Below are 19,510 nucleotides of genomic sequence, written 5' to 3'. Positions count from 1 at the left end.
AGGAGTTTCCACTTATCCCTATCCTTTCATGCTTCCCTTGCAAACATGATTCCATGCATTCTTCCACCATTTCTCTCCCTTCAGTACTCTTCCACTCTATTTCCCCACAGGATCTTCCTCTCACACCAATCCCTCTAATCATACCATCATATACTCTCATATACTCCCCGTCTTGTGTTCTTTCTACTTCCCCAAACTATCTCAAGTATTACATTTCACATACTCTACCACTCCCAATTCATTCCTTTTGTATTCCTGTCATCCCATACCTCTAATACACCTCATTTCTTTCTCCATTCCAATCAGTCATACCACATGCTCCTCTCAATTAGCTCATTTCCACAAACCGTATTCTTGATTTCTGTGACTATTTCCATGTCAATGTTTCCACAAGAGGACTATTCAGTCCCTTAACTATTTCTTCACTTTACACCTACCCACACCTTTCATTTTTAATTAAGGGACCCAAAGACTCTTCTGTCCTGTACTGCTCTCTCCCTTATCTCTCCTTCCATACCACTAAACTTATCAAAGATAGCTCCCAAATACTTAAATTTTATCATCCCTTCCAGTCTTTCTCTACCCATATTTATAACAGGGTTTAGTACACTCTATAGGGCTTTCCAAAATCTACACTTTCACTCTGTTTCCTTTCAAAACATCATTAATTCACTTTCACTTGCATTTAAATTCAACTGTGTAAACTTATACATATCGTACAACACTCTTACAACTTTCTTCAACTCCTCTTCACTCTCAGCAAACAAAACAGTACTATCTGCAAACAGGCTTGCCACTCACCAACATACCTGACCATCACCCTCCATCTTTTCCCTAGATTTGCTTTCATCTCTCTTATCACACTATCCAAATGTATGTTAAAAAGCCACGGTAACATCACAAAGCCCTGCCTCACACCCACAATTATATCTAAACTTTTGCTCAACTTTCCATCCACTCTTATACATGCATGTGCTCCTCTATAAAAGGTTTTCACACCATCTAACTGTTATCCCCCCACTCCATATTCCCTTAACTCATTCTATAAAGCATTCCACTCGACTCTGTTATATGCTTTCTCCAGAGCCATTAAAGTTATATACAGCCTCTTACCTTTTGATAGATACTTTTCCACAGTCATTCTCACTGCAAAAATCTGATCCACACATGGCATTCCTTTCCTAAAACCCCCTTGCTCCTCACTTACTCTGCATTCAGTCACTTCCATCACTCTGTCAATCAACGTTCTAGCATACACTTTTCCTGGTATACTTAACAGACTGATTCCCCTATAATTGCTACATACATCCTTAGCACCTCTTCCTCTGAATAAAGGAACAATAAAGCTTTCACCCAATCCTCAGGCACAAGCTTTTGCTTCTATGCTAAATTACATATCACATATATTTACTCCATCACACTATCTCCTCCATACTTCAACATTTCACATTTCAATCATAATCTCATCCACTTCAGGTACCTGCCTTTCCTGTCTTCAAATTTGTTATTGCCCTTTTTACCTCCCTTCTTGCCATAGGCCCCTGCACTTGCATCCTTTTTCTTCCATCCTACATACCCATGGATGTAATAACTGTTCCCTCACCTTCTCTCATATTCAGCAGTTCTTCAAAGTACTCTTTCCATCTTTCTTTCACATCCTTTCTTTGATTTGGCAACTCCACTTTCTTACTATTCACATTTACATTTCCACTCTTACATCTACCTCTTTCCTTTTTCACCTCCTTTCAGCACTATTTCTTGTTTTCCCAAAAGTTTTCTCTTAACTTTCTTCCAAAACCTTCATCTACTCTTTCTTTGTTTTAATCTACTAGCTTCTTCATTTTCTGCTTACATATCTATTCTTCCCTCCTCCTTTGCTGAACTTCCACTGGTATGCTCCTTTTAATTAATCTACCACATGCCTTTTTCTTCTCCTCCACAGCATTTCTAATCTTGTCCATCCCCATGTATTTCTCCTTTTTTCTTATATCTGACAACTTTGTCTCCAACTACTAATTCTGCATCATTTAACAGTCTCTTTCCAAGCATTCTAAACACCTCAATTACACATGAATGCATCCCTACATTTACTGAACTTCCATTCTTTCTGATTCATCTTGTCCCTTCCCATCACTTACCTCTCCTTTCTTCCTTACATCAAACTTCTGCTTCTTCCTGATCCACACCTCCATAAGAACTACAAAAAAGTCAGAATCTCTAAGAATCCTCTCACAAATCTAGCATCCAGCAAACCTTTCTCATCCACTGTTACATAGTCAATCAAACCCTTTTGGTCTTCTCTTTCATCATTTCTCATCCACATATACCTGCGGATCATCTTGTGCTGAAAAAAGGTGTTTGCCAGGAATAAACCCTTCTTAATATAGATATCCGCATGATAACTTCCAATCTCCTTTACTTCAAGCACTACCCATCCACCACCTAGCTCACCAATTTCACCACAATCCACCTTTGTATTCATATCACCCATTACAACCACCTCTCTTTCTTTCTTTATTTATACAGTCATTCAAATTTATCCAAAAATGCTTAATTTCATCCTTACCTTGCAAAGTCTTCATATTCACAGGTGCATATACATCTACCCATGCATACTTCATAATTCCAATCCTTCCTCTCACCAACAACATTCTGATCCATTCCATCCATGCTCTGTAACAACCTCCCATACTCTCTTTGACAGCACAATTTCACATCCTACTTTCTCTCTTCCCTGATAACTTCATTCATCCCTGTACATACCACTCCTCCTTCCATGCCTTCCCATCCCATTCATCTCCTTTTTCACTCAATACATCCTGCCAAAGGATGTGGGTTTCCTCAATCCCTCACATAACCAACCCATAACTTTTATATTTCTCCACAAGCTCCCACCTTTCACTCCAGATATTGTAAATATAAAACAATGAATCATTAGACCATGTGATACACAAAATTTATTTTAAATAAAACCAACAGCTCCACGAATTGTTTATCATATCATTCAGTGCTTTCTTCTATGAAACCATGGATATACCACTAAACAATGATATGATCAATTATCATAGAAATCAAGCTATACAATGAAGAGGTATGGATCTGAATGCTTCATCTGGCACATTTACAAGAAGTCACTCTTTATGTTAAAAACTATAAAATAGAATGAACTATTCTTGCAATATTACTTAAAAGAAATGTTATTTATTCATTCATTATACTTTGTTGCTGTCTCCTGCGTTAGTGAGGTAGCGCAAAGAAACAGATGAAAGAATGGCCCAACCCACCCACATACATATGTATGTACATACACATCCACACACACACATATACATATTTAGACATTTCAATGTATACATACACATCCATACACAGACATATACATATATACACATGTACATAATTCATACTAGGCTGCCTTTACTCAATCCCGTCGCCACCCTGCCACACATGAAATGACAACTCCCTCCCCCAGCATGCATGCGAGGAAGCACTAGGAAAAGACAAAAGAGGCCACATTCCTTCACACTCTGTCTCTAGCTGTCATGTATAATGCACTGAAACCACAGCTCCCTTTCCACATCCAGGCCCCACAAAACTTTCCATGGCTTACCCCGATGTTTCACATGCCCGGTTCAATCCATTGACAGCACGTCGACCCTGGTATAACACATCATTCCAATTCACTCTATTCCTTGCACGCTTTTCACCCTCCTGCATGTTCAGGCCCCAATTGCTCAAAATCTTTTTCACTCCATCCTTCCACCTCCAATTTGGTCTCCCACTTCTCATTCCCTCCACCTCAGACACATATATCCTCCTTGTCAATCTTTCCTCACTCATTCTCTCCATGTGACCAAACCATTTCAAACACCCTCTTCTGCTCTCTCAACCACACTCTTTTTCTTACCATACATCCCTCTTAACCCTTTCATTACTTACTCGATCAAACCACCTTACACCACACATTGTCCTCAAACATCTCATTTCCAACACATCCACCCTCCTCCGCACAACTCAATCCATAGCCCATGCCTCGCAACCACATAACATTGTTGGAACCACTATTCCTTCAAACATACCAATTTTTACAACACTGAACACCCCATGTATACCTCAACTGCCACATTACTCACCTTTGCATTCAAATCACCCATCACTATAACCTAGTCTCATGCATCAAAACCACTAACACACTCATTCAGCTGCTCCCAAAACACTTGCCTCTCATGATCTTTCTTCTCATGCCCAGGTGCATATGCACCAATAATCACCCATCTCTCTCCATCAACTTTCAGTTTTACCCATATTAATCGAGAATTTACTTTCTTACATTCTATCACATACTCCCACAACTCCTGTTTCAGGAGTACTGCTACTCCTTCCCTTGCTCTTGTCCTCTCACTAACCCCTGACTTTACTCCCAAGACATTCCCAAACCACTCTTCCCCTTTACCCTTGAGCTTCGTTTCACTCAGAGCCAAAACATCCAGGTTCTTTCCTCAAACATACTACCTATCTCTCCTTTCTTCACATGGTGAAGAGCTTGTAGATTTATGTGCTGAAAAAGGAGTGGTGATTGGGAATACCTGGTTTAAAAAGCGAGATATACATAAGTATACGTATGTAAGTATGAGAGATGGCCAGAGAGCATTATTGGATTACGTCTTAATTGACAGGCGCGATAAAGAGAGACTTTTGGATGTTGATGTGCTGAGAGGTGCAACTGGAGGGATGTCTGATCATTATCTTGCGGAGGCTAAGGTGAAGATTTGTATGGGTTTTCAGAAAAGAAGAGTGAATGTTGGGGTGAAGAGGGTGGTGAGAGTAAGTGAGCTTGGGAAGGAGACTTGTGTGAGGAAGTACCAGCAGAGACTGAGTACAGAATGGAAAAAGGTGAGAACAATGGAAGTAAGGGGAGTGGGGGAGAAATGGGATGTATTTAGGGAATCAGTGATGGATTGCGCAAAAGATGCTTGTGGCATGAGAAGAGTGGGAGGTGGGTTGATTAGAAAGGGTAGTGAGTGGTGGGATGAAGAAGTAAGAGTATTAGTGAAAGAGAAGAGTGAGGCATTTGGACGATTTTTGCATGGAAAAAATGCAATTGAGTGGGAGATGTATAAAAGAAAGAGACAGGAGGTCAAGAAAAAGGTGCAAGAGGTGAAAAAGAGGGCAAATGAGAGTTGGGGTGAGAGAGTATCATTAAATTTTAGGGAGAATAAAAAGATGTTCTGGAAGGAGGTAAATAAAGTGCGTAAGACAAGGGAGCAAATGGGAACTTCAGTGAAGGGCGCAAATGGAGAGGTGATAACAAGTAGTGGTGATGCGAGGAGGAGATGGAGTGAGTATTTTGAAGGTTTGTTGAATGTGTTTGATGATAGAGTGGCAGATATAGGGTGTTTTGGTTGAGGTGGTGTGCAAAGTGAGAGGGTTAGGGAAAATGATTTGGTAAACAGAGAAGAGGTAGTAAAAGCTTTGCGGAAGATGAAAGCCGGCAAGGCAGCAGGTTTGGATGGTATTGCAGTGGAATTTATTAAAAAAGGGGGTGACTGTATTGTTGACTGGTTGGTAAGGTTATTTAATGTATGTATGACTCATGGTGAGGTGCCTGAGGACTGGCAAGATGCGTGCATAGTGCCATTGTACAAAGGCAAAGGGGATAAGAGTGTGTGCTCAAATTACAGAGGTATAAGTTTGTTGAGTATTCCTGGTAAATTATATGGGAGGGTATTGACTGAGAGGGTGAAGGCATGTACAGAGCATCAGATTGGGGAAGAGCAGTGTGGTTTCAGAAGTGGTAGAGGATGTGTGGATCAGGTGTTTGCTTTGAAGAATGTATGTGAGAAATACTTAGAAAAGCAAATGGATTTGTATGTAGCATTTATGGATCTGGAGAAGGCATATGATAAGAGTTGATAGAGATGCTCTGTGGAAGGTATTAAGAATATATGGTGTGGGAGGCAAGTTGTTAGAAGCAGTGAAAAGTTTTAATCGAGGATGTAAGGCACGTGTACGTGTAGGAAGAGAGGAAAGTGATTGGTTCTCAGTGAATGTAGGTTTGCGGCAGGGGTGTGTGATGTCTCCATGGTTGTTTAATTTGTTTATGGATGGGGTTGTTACGGAGGTGAATGCAAGAGTTTTGGAAAGAGGGGCAAGTATGAAGTCTCTTGTGGATGAGAGAGCTTGGGAAGTGAGTCAGTTGTTGTTCGCTGATGATACAGCGCTGGTGGCTGATTCATGTGAGAAACTGCAGAAGCTGGTGACTGAGTTTGGTAAAGTGTGTGAAAGAAGAAAGTTAAGAGTAAATGTGAATAAGAGCAAGGTTATTAGGTACAGTAGGGTTGAGGGTCAACTCAATTGGGAGGTAAGTTTGAATGGAGAAAAACTGGAGGAAGTAAAGTGTTTTAGATATCTGGGAGTGGATCTGGCAGCGGATGGAACCATGGAAGCGGAAGTGAATCATAGGGTGGGGGAGGGGGCGAAAATCCTGGGAGCCTTGAAGAATGTGTGGAAGTTGAGAACATTATCCCTGAAAGCAAAAATGGGTATGTTTGAAGGAATAGTGGTTCCAACAATGTTGTATGGTTGCAAGGCGTGGGCTATGGATAGAGTTGTGCGCAGGAGGGTGGATGTGCTGGAAATGAGATGTTTGAGGACAATGTGTGGTGTGAAGTGGTTTGATCGAGTAAGTAATGTAAGGGTAAGAGAGATGTGTGGAAATAAAAAGAGTGTGGTTGAGAGAGCAGAAGAGGGTGTTTTGAAATGGTTTGGGCACATGGAGAGAATGAGTGAGGAAAGATTGACCAAGAGGATATATGTGTCGGAGGTGGAGGGAACGAGAAGAAGTGGGAGACTAAATTGGAGGTGGAAAGATGGAGTGAAAAAGATTTTGTGTGATCGGGGCCTGAACATGCAGGAGGGTGAAAGGAGGGCAAGGAATAGAGTGAATTGGATCGATGTGGTATACCGGGGTTGACGTGCTGTCAGTGGATTGAATCAGGGCATGTGAAGTGTCTGGGGTAAACCATGGAAAGTTCTGTGGGGCCTGGATGTGGAAAGGGATCTGTGGTTTCAGGCATTATTGCATGACAGCTGGAGACTGAGTGTGAACGAATGGGGCCTTTGTTGTCTTTTCCTAGTGCTACCTCGCACACATGAGGGGGGAGGGGGATGGTATTCCATGTGTGGTGAGGTGGCGATGGGAATGAATAGGGGCAGACAGCGTGAATTGTGTGCATGGGTATATATATGTGTACATTGGTATTAATAGGTATGTATATTTGCGTGTGTAGGCGTGTGTGTGTGTGTGTACATTGTGTATGGGGGTGGGTTGGGCCATTTTCTTTCGTCTGTTTCGTTGTGCTACCTCACAAACGCGGGAGACAGCGACAAAGCAAAATAAAAATATAAAAAAAATACCCATTTTTACTTTCCGAGATAATGTTCTTGCCTTCCACACATTTTTCAACGCTCCCAGAACTTTCGCCCCCTCCCCCACCCTGTGACTCACTTCCACTTCCATGGTTCCATCCGCTGCCAAACACTCCCAGATATCTAAAACACTTCACTTCCTCCAGTTTTTCTCCATTCAAACTTACCTCCCAATTGATTTGTCCCTCAACCCTACTGTATCTAATAACCTTGCTCTTATTCACATTTACTCTCAGCTCTTTTCTTTCACTCACTTTACCAAATTCAGCTACCAGCTTCTGCAGTTTCTCACATGAATCAGCCACCAGCGCTGTATCATCAGCGAACAACTGACTCACTTCCCAAGCCCTCTCATCTATAACAGACCGCATACTTGCCCTTCTCTCCAAAACTCTTACAAAGACATGTAATTTTACTAAATATAATTTAGTTCTGCAGCCAGAAATCATGAGATACTGAAACTGTTTCATAATACAGTATACGCAAATATATTAAAAAAAATATCTAAACCTGAATGGTAAACCTAATCACTATTTAAATGTCCATCATACAAATAGAATAATAATAAAAAAAATTCATGATTACAAAGGATCTATGACTTTAAAAAAGCAGTCTCCAATTAAGTGTTTCTTAATTCTTTCATAAATGAATATATAAAGTATCTATGTGCCTCACCTTTTGCAGTGCTTGAGAATCCAGCTACATCCAATGGGAAGGAACATATTTCAAGAAATGTGGTGATACTTTGTATAGGTCTTTGTGAAGTGAGTGCAGGACAACTGAGGAATAAATGTTCATTGTCTCAAGGAAGATGCATCTTTGGTATGAGGAATCCAATGAAATCTTGATTTGGTGTTTTTAATTTTGGAGAGATGGAATGATCTAAAAACATTTCACAAATAAAACAGTGGGGTCTGAAATACGCAAACCACCACTAATGACATCTTGGGCATGAGGAGTCCTGTAATGTGCTGATTTGTTGTTTGTAATGTTGAAGAGATGTGTGGTCCCCAGAAAGCAGATGAGTAAGCATAACCTATTCATGTCCAAGGAGTGTAGTTTTGATGGATGTACATTGAGTGGAAAGGAGTCTAAAACTGGGTTTAAAGGGCAATTAGTGCCTGTCAAGGCACTAAAGTGCACATATATTTGTCACTTTTATTTGTTGGGAAGGGAGGAACTTCATATACAGACTACTGAAGTGTGAAGCAAGGGTATGCTTTCACTTTATCTTGTGAGCAGGTTCTTGGCTATGAAGTGTTTCAATTGGGAGGGGTCTAGCATTGCTGCAAAGAACTGGGTGCCATGCATGTTGAGGTGAGATTGTCCTGGGAGCATTTCCCCTTCACTGTGCACAGATGAATCTTTGTGGCTGTCAGGCAATCAGTGACTGTTATGAAAGCTCTGTTTTGCAAGGTTTACAGGTTTCTTATATCTTCTATTAAAAGGGGGGTATGACTAGGAAGGTGAGGCATGATTTAGCATGGAGCAAATGAAGTCACTGCAGAAGCTAATAAGGGATTCTTTTTCTTGTCCAGTTCTGGTGCCAGTCAGTTTTTCTGAAGCCATTTAATTCGTTTATAGCCCTTGTGCTAATGTTTGTGCTGTGGGGAGCAAATGTCATGTGTCTGTCACGTGTGCTACCTACTGTGGTTTAAGTTTTGATGACCGAGTGGGAAGGTGTAGGTTGGATGCATGTCTGTCATAGACTAAGTGGGTAACAGTAGATAATTTCTGATGGGACATTCTGTTTTAAATGAGCCAGTTCTAATAGCATGATGTAAGGTTGAATGTCCTTTGTTACTTAAATAGTGTCAGGGAGCTGCATATGAGAGGACTTTCACACTGTGGTCTGCAGGAGGTGATGGGAGGTCATGAATAAAGAGACTGAAGAACTTTGGAGAAAGAAATAATCCCTGGGTGCTCCATTGTACTGCTTGAGCATTATTAGATAACGTATTAATCAATAGGTGAGTAAGAGAGAGACTTTTGGATGTAAATGTGCTGAGAAGGACTGCTGGTGGGATGTCTGACTACAATCTTGTAGTGTGAGGCTGAAGGTTTGCAAAAGTTTTCAAAAAAGAGGAAACAATGTTGGATAGAAGAAAGCGATGAGAGTAAGTGAGCTTGGAAAGAGACTAAGTATAGAACGGCAAAAGGTGAGAGCAAATGAAGTGAGGGGAGTGGATGAGGAATGGGATGTATTTAGGGAAGCAGTGATGGCATGAGCAAAAGATGCATGTGGCATGTGAAAGGTGGGTGGGGGGCAGATAAAGAAGGATAGTGAGTGGTGGGTTGAAGAAGCAAAGTTGCTAGTGAAAGAGAAAAGAGAGGAATTGAGCACAACTTACAGGGAAGGAGCCCAAATCAATGGGAGATGTGTAAGAAAAAGTGGCAGGAGGTCAAGAAGAAGGTGCAGGAGTTGAAAAAGAGGGCAAATGAGAGTTGGAGCATGAGAGTATCATCAAACTTTAGGGAGGAAAAAAGAAGATGTTATGGAAAGAGGTAAGTAATGTGCGAAAGACAAGAGAACAAATGGGAATATCGATGAAGGTGACAAAAGGAGTGATAAAAGATAGTGATGAAGTGAGGAAAGAAACCTGAATATTCTGGCTCTAAGTAAAATGAAACTCAAGGGTAAAGGGGAAAAATGAATTGGAAATGTCACCTTTATTCCACCACCCACTAACCTCTTTAATCTATTCCCCTTCCACCTTTCGCATGACACCTGCATCTCTTGTACATGCTATCACAACTTCCCTAAATACCTCCCATTCCTCATACACTCCCTTCCCTTCATTTGCTCTAACCTTTTGCCATTCTACACTTAATCTCTCCAGGTATTGCTTCACACAAGTCTCCTCCCACCTTTCACATGCCACATACATCTCTTGCACATGCCATCCCTGCTTCCCTAATTACCTCCCATTCCTTAACACACCCCTCACATCATTTGCTTTCACCTTTTGCCATTCTACATTCAATCTCTCCTGGTATTGCTTCACACAAGTCTCCTTTCCAAGCTCATTACTCTCACCACTCTCTTCTCCCCAACACTGTCTCCTATTTTTCGAAAACCTCTACAAATATTCACTTCAGCCTCCGTGAGATAGTGATCAGACATTGCACCCGCTGCCCATCTCACCACATTTACATCTAAAAGTCTCTCTTTTACATGCCTGTCAATTAATACGTAATTTAAAAATGTCCGTTGACCATCTCTCCTACTCATATACATATAATTGTTCCTATGAGTCCACGGGGAAAATGAAACACGATAAGTTCCCAAGTGCACTTTCGTGTTTACCAAATGGCGTCCTAGCTTCGTCTCTTCGATGTATATCAACTGACTTATATTTCTCCTGCGTCTCCCCTGATGATGTGATTATTACAAGAAAGTGCACTTGGGAACTTATCGTGTTTCATTTTCCCTGTGGACTCATAGGAATATCTTGATCACACGCAAAATTGTGATCCTTTCCAACATATAATTGTGCTTATACTTTTTTAAACCAGGTATTCCTAATCACCAATCTTGTTTAGGCTCACAAGTCCAAAAGCTCTTTACCATTTCCATTTATAACACTGAATACCCCATGCACAACAATTATACCCTCAACCTTCACATTACTAACATTTGTGTTCAAATCACCCATCAATTACTCAACTGCTTCCAAAACACTTCCCTCTCAAGATCTTTCTTCTCATGGCCAGGGGCATATGCACTAATAAGCACCCATCTCTCTCTATCTACTTTTAGTTTTACCCAAATCAATCTACAATTTACTTTCTTACACCCTATCACACACTCATATAACTCCTGCTTCAAGAGTACTGCTACTCCTTCCTTGGCCCTTGTCCTCTCACCAACCCCTAACTTTACTCACAAGACATTTCCAAGCCATTCATCTGCTTTAGCAGAATGGCTTGAAATGATGTGGTATACCAGGGTCAACGTGCTGTCGATGGATTGAACCAAGGCATGTGAAACATCTGGCATAAACCATGGAAAGTTTTGTGGGACCTGGATGTGGAAAGGGAGCTGTGGTTTGGGTGCATTACACAAGACAGCTAGAGACTGAGTATGAACAAACATGGCCTTTGTTCTCTTTTCCTAGCGCTACCTCACATGCGTGCGGGGGGAGGGGGGTGCCATTTCATGTATGGTGGGGTGGCGACGGGAATGGATGAAGGGAGCAACTGTGGATGTGTACATGTGTATACACGCCCTGGTTCAATCCACTAACAGCACATCGACCCCGGTATAACACACTGTTCCAATTCACTCTATTCCTTGCACACCTTTCACCCTCCTGCATGCTCAGGCCCCGATCACTTAAAATCTTTTTCACTCCATCTTTCCACCTCCAATTTGGTCTCCCACTTCTCATTCCCTCCACCTCTGACACATATATCCTCTTGGTCAATCTTTCCTCACTCATTCTCTCCATGTGACCAAACCATTTCAAAACAACCTCTTCTGCTCTCTCAACCACACTCATTTTATTACCACACATCTCTCTTACCCTATTACTACTTACTAAATCAAACCACCTCACACCACATATTGTCCTCAAACATCTCATTTCCAGCACATCCACCCTTCTGCGCACAACTCTATCTATAGCCCACGCCTCGCAACCATATAACATTGTGGGATCCACTATTCCTTCAAACATATATATTTATTTATTTATTTTGCTTTGTCACTGTCTCCCACATTAGCGAGGTAGCACAAGGAAACAGACGAAAGAATGGCCCAACCCACTCACATACACATGTATATACATACACGTCCACACACGCAAATATACATACCTATACATCTCAATGTACACATATATATACACACACAGACATATACATATATACAGATGTACATAATTCATACTGTCTGCCTTTATTTATTCCCATCGCCACCCCACCACACATGGAATAACAACCCCCTCACCCCTCAAGTGTACGAGGTAGCGCTAGGAAAAGACAACAAAGGCCCCATTCGTTCACTCTCAGTCTCTAGCTGTCATGTAATAATGCACCGAAACCACAGCTCCCTTTCCACATCCAGGCCCCACACAACTTTCCATGGTTTACCCCAGATGCTTCACATGCCCTAGTTCAATCCATTGACAGCACGTTGACCCCGGTATACCACATCGTTCCAATTCACTCTATTCCTTGCACGCCTTTCACCCTCCTGCATGTTCAGGCCCCGATCACTCAAAATCTTTTTCACTCCATCTTTCCACCTCCAATTTGGTCCCCCACTACTCCTCATTCCCTCCACCTCCAACACATATATCCTCTTGGTCAGTCTTTCCTCACTCATTCTCTCAATGTGACCAAACCATTTCCAAACACCCTCTTCTGCTCTCTCAACCACACTCTTTTTATTTCCACACATCTCTCTTACCCTTGTATTACTTACTCGATCAAACCACCTCACACCACATATTGTCCAAAAACATCTCATTTCCATCACATCCACCCTCTTGCGCACAACTCTATCCATAGCCCACGCCTCGCAACCATACAACATTGTTGGAACCACTATTCCTTCAAACATACCCATTTTTGCTTCCCAAGATAATGTCCTCAACTTCCACACATTCTTCAACGCCCAGAATTTTCGCCCCCTCCCCCACCCTATGATTCACTTCTGCTTCCATGGTTCCATCCACTGCCAGATCCACTCCCAGATATCTAAAACACTTTACTTCCTCCAGTTTTTCTCCATTCAAACTTACCTCCCAATTGAGTTGACCCTCAACCCTACTGTACCTAATAACCTTGCTCTTATTCACATTTACTCTTAACTTTCTTCTTTCACACACTTTACCAAACTCAGTCACCAGCTTCTGCAGTTTCTCACATGAATCAGCCACCAGTGCTGTATCATCAGCGAACAACAACTGACTCACTTCCCAAGCTCTCTCATCCACAACAAACTGCATAATTGCCCCTCTTTCCAAAACTCTTGCAATTACCTCCCTAACAACCCCATCCATAAACAAATTAAACAACCATGGAGACATCACACACCCCTGCCGCAAACCTACATTCACTGAGAACCAATCACTTTCCTCTCTTCCTACACGTACACATGCCTTACATCCTCGATAAAAACTTTTCACTGCTTCTAACAACTTGCCTCCCACACCATATATTCTTAATACCTTCCACAGAGCATCTCTATCAACTCTATCATATGCCTTCTCCAGATCCATAAATGCTACATACAAATCCAATTGCTTTTCTAAGTATTTCTCACATACATTCTTCAAAGCAAACACCTGATCCACACATCCTCTACCACTTCTGAAACCACACTGCTCTTCCCCAATCTGATGCTCTGTACATGCCTTCACCCTCTCAATCAATACCCTCCCATATAATTTACCAGGAATACTCAACAAACTTATACGTCTTTAATTTGAGCACTCACTCTTATCCCCTTTGCCTTTGTACAATGGCACTATGCACGCATTCCGCCAATCCTCAGGCATCTCACCATGAGTCATACACACATTAAATAACCTTACCAACCAGTCAACAATACAGTCACCCCCTTTTTTAATAAATTCCACTGCAATACCATCCAAACCTGCTGCCTTGCCGGCTTTCATCTTCCGCAAAGCTTTTACTACCTCTTCTCTGTTTACCAAATCATTTTCCCTAACCCTCTCACTTTGCACACCACCTCGACCAAAACACCCTATATCTGCCACTCTATCATCAAACACATTCAACAAACCTTCAAAATACTCACTCCATGTCCTTCTCACATCACCACTACTTGTTATCACCTCCCCATTTGCGCCCTTCACTGAAGTTCCCATTAGCTCCCTTGTCTTACGCACTTTATTTACCTCCTTCCAGAACATCTTTTTATTCTCCCTAAAATTTAATGATACTCTCTCACCCCAACTCTCATTTGCCCTCTTTTTCACCTCTTGCACCTTTCTCTTGACCTCCTGTCTCTTTCTTTAATACATCTCCCACTGAATTGCATTTTTTCCCTGCGTGTGTGGACGTGTATGTATATACATGTGCATGGGGGTGGGTTGGGCCATTATTCTTAATTGCTGTTTCCCACATCAGCGAGGTAGCGCCAGGAAACAGAAGGATGGCCTATCCACTCATATACACATATATGTACATAAACACATATATACAAATACATATCAACATATATATATATATACATATGCACACATATACACAGATATATACGTAAATACACATGTACATATTCATACTTGCTTGCCTTCATGCATTCCTGTCGATACCCCATTCCACAGGAAACAGAATTGCTACCCTTTGATTCAGCAAGGTGGCACTAAGAAAACAGACTAAAAAGGCCACATTCGTCTACACTCAGTCTCTGGTTGTCATGTGTAATGCACATAAACCACAGCTCCCTATCCACATCCAGGCCCTACAAACTTTTCCATGGTTTACCCTAGATGTTTCACATGGCCTGGTTCAGTCCATTGACAGCACATTGACCAAAGTGTACCACAATGTTCCAATTTGCTCTATTCCTTGCACGCCTCTCATCCTCCTATATGTTCAAGCCTAAATCACTCAAAATCTTTTTCACTCCATCCTATGGAAGAGGATGATGTCTCATTCTATCCTTTGTCCAAGCTGGTGCCAGTAAGTGTTTTGAGGGTATATAGTTTGTTCACATCTGCCTTTGTGGTGTGGGGAATAAATACTACATGTGTGTTGTATGCACAACTAAATATGGTTGAAAATGCACATACATATGGTATCAGGAGACTTCATCTGCATGAAGTTATGCTGCAAGTAAAAAGTCACCTTTGGTAGGTTTTATTATCATTATGAATGAAAAGAAGTACAATCTTGTAGAATTCTTCTCACTCCAAAGGAATCCCTCATTTCCCTACAATTAATTCTAGTGCAGCTTTGAAGCTGCACGAACCCTAAAAATGGAGTTGTGAGGTTATATAATATAAACATATTTCTACATGTATGCATGAATGTCTTAAGTCCTTTAAAGATAACTCACCATGCTGGAGTCCGAACTACGTCGTGTAGCAACACAGTCAGAGAGATCCGTCATGAGCAGCTTGTGGAAGGCAGTTGATGCAGCTGCCACCAAGAACCTAAGAAATTTTGATAAGTGAAAACAATGACCCCTTATTTTTTGACTAAGCATTGTACTAGTATGGGCATACATTTACATAAATAAATTTAGTAAGGCAAAAAATACAAAGAAAAATAGAAAAACCAGAAAAAGGCACTTTGGCATTAGATGATCAAGAAAGACAAACATAAGGAGAACCAAACTGAAGGTAGTGTACACAAAAGCAATGAATTAGAGTTAAACAGCAAAGAAATATAAGTTTTGAAAGATGAAAAACCATTATGAGCATCTGAGACAGCACATGCTTGGCAAGGAGTTAAAAACAATTCTATTCCTCAAACAGTAGGCATCCCATTCAAGCCTATGATGTTACATCACAAAGGTGAGGTTAGCACTAACAACCCTCCACTCATACTCATCTACTGACTGCTGGTAAGGTACATCATGCCTGTTAATGCCTGGAATCAAAAAAGAGATTGATGTAAAGGAAAGATGAGAAAAATCTATCAATCCATCTATATCTCTGACACTAATTCCCTTCAGTAACTCCCTCACTGGAGTGACCATGGTATAAGTCTCCATTACTGGTGAACTCCAGTGTTGCTCATTAACCTTCAGTGCCTCATCCTTAAATGGGCACTGGCAGAGGGCAACCTTAACACAGTGTTTTCAGAGGCTCCTTCCTCATGTTCCAACCAACTACTTCTGCCTAATACTCCTGTCTAATGTTCCTAGCTACTGATTATACTAACTGCTTCAGTCTAAATATTCCTTCCCACTACTTCTATATACTGTTCCTATCATTTCACCCAAAGGTAGGGATGGTGCACTGTGCTCACTGTAGGAAAATCTAGAGTTACAAAGAATGAGTTGAGTGAGTTCAGTGTTGTCAAGTGTTGCATGTGTGACAAGGAGATATCTTATATTTGTGGACATAATGCCAGCAGTTCACATGTAGGTGAGGCAGAAAGAAAAGATAACTACCTGGGTCAGAGGAGCACATATTGACAACCAATGAAGAGCTGGCTCACTAATCCTCCTGACACCTGGGCTGTTAGAAGAAGTAATATAACTCTTTGGTCAGTGGTTGCCTACCAACTACTACCTACTAAAGAGAAGAATGGGAAAGAAATTTAATTAGATGCTAATAAGGCTCTACTGACTATAGAGAAATGGTTTTACATCTCTCAAAACCTACATTTTTTAGAGACAGACAGAGCCTTATGAGTATCTGAAAGCATACTCAAGTGATGGAGGGTAACCTTATAAAACCCTAAGGAAAAAATTAAGAAAAAGCTTAACCCTTAGAGATGACTTGCTTCCCATTCTAGACCATCCTCATCTGAGGGTGGCATATCCAAAGCCACACATGGAAGGTCAACCAGAAGCCACACATCGAAGGTCAATCAGAACCAGAGATTTCAAACAAGTGTTTGTTAATGGCCAAAGACCCTTCTCATTAATTTCATTCCATGAGTTTCCTTAAAAAAGCCAAGATAGATGCCACTTTTTACACATCACTGGCTCTAGCAGAAAGCCCATTGTCCAAAAAATTTAAAAATCTGAATGCTCATGCATTTAAGATTTCTAGCAAAATGCCCCATGAGTTTACAAAGTCTGAATTTGAGGTAAGGTTGTATGCTCTTCTCAGTTATTTTTGTGTAGTTTTTGTCCTTATTCTGCCGACATAACTATGCCTAATAAGTGTCTGATCCCCAGCACTTCATCCATGTAACTGCCAAACCCCCACTCTATATCATAACTGTTGCAAGCATAGACAAGAGAGAAGCCTGGAAAATACAAAGAACAAACTTTTTCAAATATCTTATTTATTTATTTTCTATTTTGCTTTGTCGCCGTCTCCCGCGTTAGCGAGGTAGCGCAAGGAAACAGATGAAAGAATGGCCCTACTCACCAACATACACATGTATATACATACACGTCCACACACGCAAATATACATACCTATACATCTCAACGTATAAATATATATACACACACAGACATATACATATATACACATGTACATAATTCACACTGTCTGCCTTTATTCATTCCCATTACCACCTCGCCACACATGAAATAACAACCCCCTACCCCCTCACATGTGCGAGGTAGTGCTACGAAAAGACAAAAAGGCCACATTCGTTCACACTCAGTCTCTACCTGTCATGTAATGATGCACCGAAACCACAGCTCCCTTTCCACATCCAGGCCCCACAAAACTTTCCATGGTTTACCCCAGATGCTTCACATGCCCTGGTTCAATCCATTGACAGCACGTTGACCCCGATATAGCACATCATTCCAATTCACTCTATTCCTTGCCCGCCTTTCACCCTCCTACATGCTCAGGCCCCGATCACTCAAAATCTTTTTCACTCCATCTTTCCACCTCCAATTTGGTCTCCCACTTCTCCTCGTTCCCTCCACCTCTGACACATATATCCTCTTGGTCAATCTTTCCTCACTCATTCTCTCCATGTGGCCAAACCATTTCAGAACACCCTCTTCTGCTCTCTCAACCACACTATTTTTATTACCACACATCTCTCTTACCCTTACATTACTTACTCAATCAAACCAACTTACACCATATATTGTCCTCAAACATCTCATTTCCAGCACATCCAGCCTCCTCCGCACAGCTCGATCCATAGCCCACGCCTTGCAACCATATAACATTGTTGGAAGTACTATTCCTTCAAACATACCCATTTTTGCTTTCCGAAATAATGTTCTCGACTTCCATACATTCTTCAATGCTCCCAGAATTTTTGCCCCTCCCCCATCTTATGATTCACTTCCACTTCCATGGTTCCATCCGCTGCCAAATCCACTCCCAGATATCTAAAACACTTCACTTCCTCCAGTTTCTCTCCATTCAAACTTACCTCCCAATTGACTTGTCCCTCAACCCTACTGTACCTAATAACCTTGCTCTCATTCACATTTACTCTCAACTTTCTTCTTTCACACACTTTACCAAACTCAGTCACCAGCTTCTGCAGTTTCTCACATGAATCAGCCACCAGTGCTGTATCATCAGCGAACAACAACTGACACTTCCCAAGCTCTCTCATCCACAACAGACTTCATACTTGCCCCTCTTTCCAAAACTCTTGCATTCACCTCCCTAACAACCCCTCCATAAACAAATTAAACAACCATGGAGACATCACACACCCCTGCCGCAAACCTACATTCAATGAGAACCAATCACTTTCCTCTCTTCCTACACGTACACATGCCTTACATCCTCGATAAAAACTTTTCACTGCTTCTAACAACTTGCCTCCCACACCATATATTCTTAATACCTTCCACAGAGCATATCTATCAACTCTATCATATGCCTTCTCCAGGTCCATAAATGCTACATACAAATCCACTTGCTTTTCTAAGTATTTCTCACATACATTCTTCAAAGCAAACACCTGATCCACACATCCTCTACCACTTCTGAAACCACACTGCTCTTCCCCAATCTGATGCTCTGTACATGCCTTCACCCTCTCAATCAATACCCTCCCATAGAATTTACTAGGAATATTCAAAAACTTATGCCTCTGTAATCTCAGCACTCACTTTTATCCCCTTTGCCTTTGTACAATGGCACTACGCAAGCATTCCACCAATCCTCAGGCATCTCACCATGAGTCATACATACATCAAATAACCTTACCAACCAGTCAACAATACAGTCACCCCCTTTTTTAATAAATTCCACTGCAATACCATCCAAACCCGCTGTCTTGCCTGCTTTCATCTTCCGCAAAGCTTTTACTACCTCTTCTCTCGTTTACCAAATCATTCTCCCTAACCCTCTCACTTTGCACACCACCTCGACTAAAACACCCTATATCTGCCACTCTATCATCAAACACATTAAACAAACCTTCAAAATACTCACACCATCTCCTTCTCACATCACCACTACTTGTTATCACCTCCCTATTTGCCCCCTTC

At 41.4% G+C, this 19,510-nt stretch overlaps 1 protein-coding gene across 3 annotated transcripts in view; it reads right to left on the bottom strand.

Annotated features, from left to right (window-relative positions):
• RhoBTB (Rho-related BTB domain containing) overlaps nt 1-19,510 on the bottom strand; it is a 424,985-nt gene that overhangs the window by 221,761 nt on the left and 183,714 nt on the right. For all 3 annotated transcript variants that reach the window (XM_071656696.1, XM_071656694.1, XM_071656695.1), the window contains exon 7: nt 15,464-15,560. In XM_071656696.1, coding sequence (XP_071512797.1) covers nt 15,464-15,560 — 97 coding nt within the window. The remainder of the gene's footprint in view (nt 1-15,463; nt 15,561-19,510) is intronic.

Source organism: Panulirus ornatus, chromosome 63, assembly GCF_036320965.1.
Source record: "Panulirus ornatus isolate Po-2019 chromosome 63, ASM3632096v1, whole genome shotgun sequence".
Taxonomy (NCBI): domain Eukaryota; kingdom Metazoa; phylum Arthropoda; class Malacostraca; order Decapoda; family Palinuridae; genus Panulirus; species Panulirus ornatus.
Note: the sequence above shows the minus strand (reverse complement) of the source record. Positions and strands in the feature narration are given on the sequence as shown.